Source organism: Echinops telfairi, unplaced genomic scaffold, assembly GCF_000313985.2.
Source record: "Echinops telfairi isolate 266 unplaced genomic scaffold, ASM31398v2 ScPeMD7_5;HRSCAF=22, whole genome shotgun sequence".
Lineage (NCBI taxonomy): Eukaryota > Metazoa > Chordata > Mammalia > Afrosoricida > Tenrecidae > Echinops > Echinops telfairi.
The window spans coordinates 14647004-14654249 of NW_022103901.1; the positions used below are offsets into that span (position 1 = coordinate 14647004).

Genomic DNA, 7246 nt, shown 5'->3' on the forward strand with positions numbered 1-7246 from the left:
ATTTAAACATCTATTGAATCTAATTTAGTTTACAACACTAAAATGATTCTGTTGAATCTAATTTAGTTTACAAAACTAAAATTATTCTTTTTTACCCCAAACTTGCCAGCGCTTTCCTCCTGCTGGTTTTCACTCACCTCTTATGCTGTGACCGGAAAAAATAACAAAGTAACTAATAAAAAACACAAAACGTTGGACAGCTGACAGACGTGACTTTGCACAATCATAATGGCCTCCCTCTAAAAATGTTCACTAGCGCTGCCGCTAGGTATGATTCCTCACAGCACAGCCCGGAATGCTCTTTTCAACCTGTTCGCTGTTGGCATCTGTTTACATGACGTGACATGACACTGAGAGGGGCAGACAGATCGCTTCCAAACGTCGCTAGAACTGAGTCAGCGCGTTTATCCACGTCCACGGCCCCAGGAGAGGCACTGGGCCATGGGTCTCCTCGTCTTCAGTAGTTAAAGGGCTCATGAGGGAATATCGTGTGTACGGTTTTGCCTCCATCTCCCCTAAGCGCTATTTTCTTCATCACCATTTTTTCTATTTTCATTTTATTTCCGAGGATCGTGGGCACCAGTTTGACACCCTGCCCTAGAGAGCCGTGTGAGATTGGAATAGATGAGATAGCAGGGAGGTTTTCTCAAGCCTAGCTGGCAGCCACCGTCCCCTCGTGCCTCCTTTGTGGCAGGTTTTTTGTCTCCTCACTCAGCCTCAGTTTCCTCCCCCGGAAAATGAGGACGATTGTGCTGGACACGTCCATGCATGTTGGCTGGGTTCCATTTGGTGTTGGGGAGGCGTGGGGCGGAGTTACATCCACATAAAGGTAATAGCATGGTGCCTGGCCCGGCCAGCGACCCTCCGCAGGAGTGTTGCTATCCTTGGGCCAATTACAGAGGCCGTGGTGTCCATGTACCTCCAGGAGGATCTTCCTGTTTCCCGTGGACCCTCTGCCTTAGCATGCAAGGCCTCCCTTTCCAGGGACTGGAGCACTGGTGGCTACTGAGCTTCTCCTTGGGCCGCTAACGGCAAGATCGGCAGTTAAAAACCACCAGCCTCTCGAAGGGAGAAAGATAAAGCTTTCTAAAGTTTCACAGTCTCGGGGAACCTGCGGGGACAGTTCTACCCCACCCGAGAGGGTCTTGAGACCAGCCTCCCCATCCTCACTTCTAAGGAGCATTCAGGTTGAACTTCTCCCAAGAGATCTTTTGCTATTCTTCTTCTGGAAGTCCACGGTGTTTGCAAAACGCCTTGCAAACAATATAGCTCAAATGCATCCGTTCTTCCTTATTCAGTATCCAACTTTCACAGGCCTATAAGGTGATTGAAAAGATCTTGGCTTAAAAAAAAAATCATCATTTTTTAAAAAGAAGAGAAAATACCTGGCGTGGGTCAGGCATGCTTTAGCCCTCAGCGTGGCACGTTTGCTTTTTAATACCTGAAACGGTGTGACAGATTCGCGCCCAGCGGTATACGTCAGTTGACGTCTCCACTGCTGCTTCCAGGACCTTTGATTGGGGACCCCCGCAAGATGAAATCGGGGACAGCGTCCATCTTATCTCCGTTTATCAGGACGTTGTCCCTTGCTCTGCTATTGTTGTTGTTGTGAGGTGCCGTCCAGTCGGTGGTGACCCATAGCGACCCTGAACGAAACACTGCCCACTCCTGTGCCGTCCTCACAATAGGTCCTCGGCCAGAGCCCATTGCTGCAGCCCCTGTGCCCATCCATCTCCTTGAGGGCCTCCCTCTCTCTTGCCGCTCCTCCACTTTACCAAGCAGGAGGTCCTTCTCCACGAAATACTAGCCTCTCCTGACCCTGTGTCCAAAGTATGTAAGACAAAGTCGTACCATCCTGGCCTCTGAGGAGCCTCCGGCCATACTTCTTCCAACACAGACGTGTCTGTCCTTTTGGCAGCCCGTGGTACGTTCCATATTTTTCTCCAGCACCACAGTTCAAACGCACCGAGTCTTCGACGGTCTTCCTTATTCGGTGTCCAACTTTCACGTGCACATGAAGCCATGGGAAATGCCCTGGCACGGGTCCCGGGTCCGGAGCACCCTGGGCTTCAACGTGACATCCTTGCTTTTCTCTTGGTCCAGTGGTGAGGAAGTCTGGTTTCTTGCGGTTGAGTTGCAATCCATACTGACAGCAGCCTGGCATCGCAGTGAGACTGTTTTGGGGCTACGTTTACCTCAGGCGAGTCATGTTACCCCACTAAAGCACAGCGCCGGGCCTGCAGCAGGTGTGCGGCAGATGCCCACTTCCAGCCTCCTTTCATTCAGTCCAGGAGGTTTCTGGGGAGATTTTGTGCAGAGAGGCCATCAGCTGGCTGTGCAGAAAGGCCCTGGAGCTAGGGCAGCAGATCCCAGGGATCCAAGGAAGGCCTATTAGATGAAGGGCCTGTCTGCCCAGCTGGGAGAAAGGCAGGCAGCAGAGGCTGCTAAGACTGAATTGTGTGGACGTCAAGGTCAGAGAAACCCCACGGCACACCAGGTTCAGGGATCACCCCACAATTCCCAAAGCCCCCTGGTGGATCCCCACTTCCAGCCTCCCTAGGCCAATGCCTGAGCCGCGGGATTCTGAGTCAGCGGCAGAGCAGGAGAGCGGCCCACCTTCCTAGGGGTCGAGACTTGCTTTTCCTAAGAAGGGGCTCATTTCAGAAAGGGCTGAGGTCCAAGGTGGAAGCATTCCACGTACTCCGATGAAATCAGAGCTGACCTCTTGGATCATTCCTCTGATGGACAGGAGCATCCAGAGAGAAGAGAAGCTGGGATATCATCTAGCCCCGAGGCTAGGCTGCCTGAACTAGGACAGATGCCGCAAGAATGCCCCCCAAAGCACAACTGATCCGTTCAAGGACTTGGGACTCGCTCAGGCCAGGGGCAGTCGAGAGAAGGGTCAGAGAGGATGCCCAGGATGGCAACTTGGTCCTGGGCCAGGTCTAATTCCTATGACATCTTATCACAATCCATACGTATATCATTTGTGTAAAGCACATTTGTGCATTCATTGCCCTCATCATTCTCAAAACATTTGCTCTCCACCTAAGCCCCCGGCATCAGCTCATCATTTTTCCCCTCCCTCCCCGCTCCCCCTCCCTCACGAACCCTTCATAATTTATAAATTATTATTTTGTCATATCTTGCCCTGTCCGACGTCTCCCTTCACACACTTTTCTGTTGTCCGTCCCCCAGGGAAGAGGTCACATGTAGATCCTTGTAATCAGTTCCCCCTTTCCAACCCACCCTCTCTCCACCCTCCCAGTATCGCCGCCACTCACCCCACTGGTCCTGAAGGGATCATCCATCCTGGATTCCCTGTGGTTCCAGTTCCTATCTGTATCAGTGCACATCCTCTGGTCTAGCCAGATCTGTAAGGTAGAATTGGGATCATGATAGTGGGGGAGGAGGAAGCATTTAGGAACTAGAGGAAAGTTGTATGTTTCATCGTTGCTACATCACACCCTGATTGGCTCGTCTCCTCCCCGAGACCCTTCTGTAAGGGGACGTCCAGTGGCCTACAGATGGGCTTTGGGTCCCCCTATGACATCTTTATGAAAAAGGTACCCTCTCTGGACCAAGGAAACCCCACAGCAGGGTCCTGGCTCAGTGACTTCTGCTCCCAGACACATCTCTGGTTGGCTGAGGCCTTTATGTGCAGTACACAACCCCACAACCATCCACGGAGGCCCTCGCGTGAGCTGGTTTGGCAGGTGGTGGGCTGAGGCGTCAAGGAAGCAGCTGGAGGGGGACAAAGCTGAGCCCGGGGGAACTGGGCTCTCTAGCCTGACCTCACAGTCTCTGCTCTTGGATTCTGCCCGCCCCAGATCCTTTGCCTCTGCCCTGGATGCTGCAGCAAGTGGAGTTAAAGCTGCTGGGAGCGGCTGCCTGTCAATGTCTCTACAACCGGCCCGGCCCCTTCAACCTCACCTTCCAGCTATTGCCCGGGATGCTGTGCGCTGGTTACCCAGAGGGCCGCAGAGACACCTGCCAGGTGAGGGGAGACGCGTGAACCTACCTGGTCCTGCCAATGGGAAGCAGTGTAAGGAGTAGATAAGTGTGCCAAGGGATGGCACTGATGTGGGGGTGGAGAATGGACAGAACTTAGCGCCCCCCAAGTGGGCACCGTTATTTCTGGCACTATCATGCGACAGCTCAGTGCCAGCCTCAGAGAGGAATGATCTAGTCAGAGGTCTAGGACCACCACCCTATTAACTGTGTGACACTGGTCTTACCCCCGTCTGCCCAACTGTCCTCCTCTGGAAGCCAGAGATGATGATATTGCCCACCTCACAGGTGAACTCCTAACAGTGCCTGGCCTCCTCCCTGTCTCACTGCCTTGAGTTGATGCCGACTCTCACAGCGACCTTATAGGTCAGGGAGAAATGCCCCTGTGGGTTTCTGAAACCGTCACTCTTGACGGGAGTAGAAAGCTTCCTCTTTCTCCCGAAGAGCCCCTGGTGGTTTCAAACTGCCGACCTCGTGGTTAGCAGTCTAATGGGTAACCACTACGCCACCAGTGCCTGGACCGTACTAAGAACTAAATATGTTGGGGGGGAGAGGGGAGGGAGGGGAAAAATGAGGACCTAATGTCGGGGGCTTAAGTGGAGAGAAAATGTTTTGAGAATGATGTACAAATGCGCTTTACACAATTGATGTGTGTATGGATTGCGATAACAGTTGTATGAGCCCCTAACAAAATGTTAAAAAAAAAAAAGAACTAAATATGTCCTAGCTCTCAATAAGCATAATGTTTCCGGTCCCAGCTCATAGCACAACACCTATTTAGTAGCTGCTCAATAAATGGTTTTGCAGACCAAAGTCAACCTTCCCTGAAGGGCTCGCTGGCTGAAAGCCCACAGATAGTAACTTTTAACCATTTCCCCTAGAAACTTAGTGATTTGAGGGCACTCGGGCATGCATGGTGGTCATGAGGAGTTGAAGTAGAGGACCGCCAGGGCCCCTCCCAATTCTGAGCCCCCAGGATTCAGGGATATAAATTCAAACTCACGGCCAAAAAGTTGATTCTGACTCATCGAGATCCCCTAGGATAGAGTAGAATTGCCCCTGTGGGTTTCAGACAGTGTAACAGAGTAGAAAACCTTGTCTTTCTCCCAAGGAGTGGCTGGTGGTTTTGAACTGCTAACCTTGCTGTTAGCAGCCCAACGCCTAACCACTATGCCACCACGGCTCCTTTTCCGGGACATAATCCCCCGCTTTCTTGAACTTTTGTGATGGTGTCCATCTTCCATGATCTGCACCACCCCGCTCAGAAGCCACCTCTCACTGTGGAGCCTTCGTTAGGTGGCTAGTGAGGAGGTGCTGGTGAGGAATGAGAAAGGTGGGGCTTTCTACTCCCATAAGGAGTTCCAGTTTCAGATATTTACAAGGGCGGTTCTACCCTGTCCTGCAGGGTCGCTGTGAGTTTGTTTTTTTGTAATGAATTCCAATAGCTATGCATGGACCTATTGGACAGCACAGCTCCGGATAGTCCTGAACCTTCATTGTGAGCCTCCGCCTGACCCTGAGTCAAAGACACACCGTAGGGACAGTGCCCCGCCATGAAATGGCCTGGAACCATTGTTGGAGCGACTCTGCCTTCTACTTCTGCGTCCTTGCTTTCAAATGGTCCCTTCTTGCTGCCAATTCTAACAGCCTCTTTCTCTGGAAAGCCATCTCTGTTAACTCACTCATCAATAGACTGGACTCAAGAGGGACCAAGAAGCGGATTTGATTGGACCTGTTTCTTGAAGCAGCAGCATTTGGTTCTAAATGTGGCCTGACTCCTTTGTGTGCCCTTTACCCTAGAAGCTTGGTGCCGTTGGCTTTGGCTAGCTCATGGGTCTTCCTGCTTTACAAATCTTTCTTCTGGGTAGAAATGTAGGAAGTACACAGGAGGCCTCCCCAGGTAGGCTGCCCCAAGTCACAGGGCTGACCCATGGGCCCTGGGGCTGCGTGTGGAGCCAACAAAGACAGAGAGGCCTTGCAAGGAGGCCAGGGATGAGGTGGTGGGTCTCTGGGCTGCTCCGCCCTCCACCCCCACCCCGACACTTCCTCATCTATTTTCAGGGTGACTCTGGAGGCCCTCTGGTGTGTGAAGCAGGTGGTCGCTGGTTCCAGGTGGGAATCACCAGCTTTGGCTTTGGCTGTGGACGGAGGAACCGGCCAGGAGTCTTCACAGCTGTGGCTCCCTATGAGGCCTGGATCCAGGAACAGGTGATGGGCTCCACGCCTGGGCCTGCCTTTCCTGCCCACCCTCAGGGGCCCCAGCCAGAGCCCCCGGAGCCCGCCGAAGAGAACTGCACCATTGCCCTGCCAGGTGAGGGACCAGGACCCTTGGATGGGTCCTGCAGATGGAAGATTTAAGGTGGAGAGGAGTTTGCAGGAATGTGAGCTTGGCGGCAGGGGGCCTCTGACCCAGGCTTCCCCCCTCAACAGTGTGTGGGAAGGCCCCGAGGCCAGGGGCATGGCCCTGGGAGACCCAGGTGATGGTGCCAGGCTTCAGACCCTGCCATGGGGCGCTGGTTTCGGAGAGCTGGGTCTTGGCGCCTGCCAGCTGCTTTCCAGAGTGAGTGAGAACTGTCCTGGGGAGGGACTGAGATTTCAAATCCTGGTCCCAGCCCTTCCCCCTTGGGTGTGGACCCCCACCTGGAAGAGAGGAGGAGGGGGGCAAGACAAGCAAACACTGCCACCGCTCAAAGTAACCCTAAAACTAAATCTTTCCCGCACACAGACAAGAGTGTCAGGTGGGTTTGAACCTTTAACCTTGAGGGTTAGCAACTCAATGCTAAGCCGCTGGGCTCCTTGCGGGAGGGGACTGGGATAGTGCAAGTTCAATGTCCCATGTGGGGTCCCCAAGGGAGGTGTACAAACGAGGGTGGTCGGGAGGGGGGTGGGGACGTAGGGCCCCAGCCCGGAGATTCGGAGTCTAAATCCGGGATGGGGGGATGCCTTGGCCCCCCCGTAGCCCAGCCATCTCCGACCTCGAGGCCTGGCGCGTGCTGCTGCCCTCGGGCCCGCGCGCGGAGCGGGTGGCGCGCTTCGTGCCGCACGAGAACGCCTCGCGGGACGGCGGCTCGGACCTGGCGCTGCTGCAGCTGCGCGCGCCCGTGAACCTGAGCGTGGCCCCGCGGCCCGTGTGCCTGCCCCACCCGGTTCACTATTTCCTGCCCGGGAGCCGCTGCCGCCTGGCTCGCTGGGGTCGCGGGGGTGAGCAGGGGCCCCGCGCGGGCTGGCCCGGGCC

The 7246-nt window shown here is 54.2% G+C and overlaps 1 protein-coding gene across 1 annotated transcript in view; it reads left to right on the forward strand.

Moving 5' to 3' along the window:
• Positions 1–7246, forward strand: part of PRSS36 (serine protease 36) — a 12997-nt gene that overhangs the window by 2183 nt on the left and 3568 nt on the right. The window contains exons 4-7 of the mRNA XM_004706013.2: positions 3831–3997; positions 6073–6322; positions 6442–6571; positions 6971–7212. Of these exons, the coding sequence (XP_004706070.1) occupies positions 3831–3997; positions 6073–6322; positions 6442–6571; positions 6971–7212 (789 nt within the window). The remainder of the gene's footprint in view (positions 1–3830; positions 3998–6072; positions 6323–6441; positions 6572–6970; positions 7213–7246) is intronic.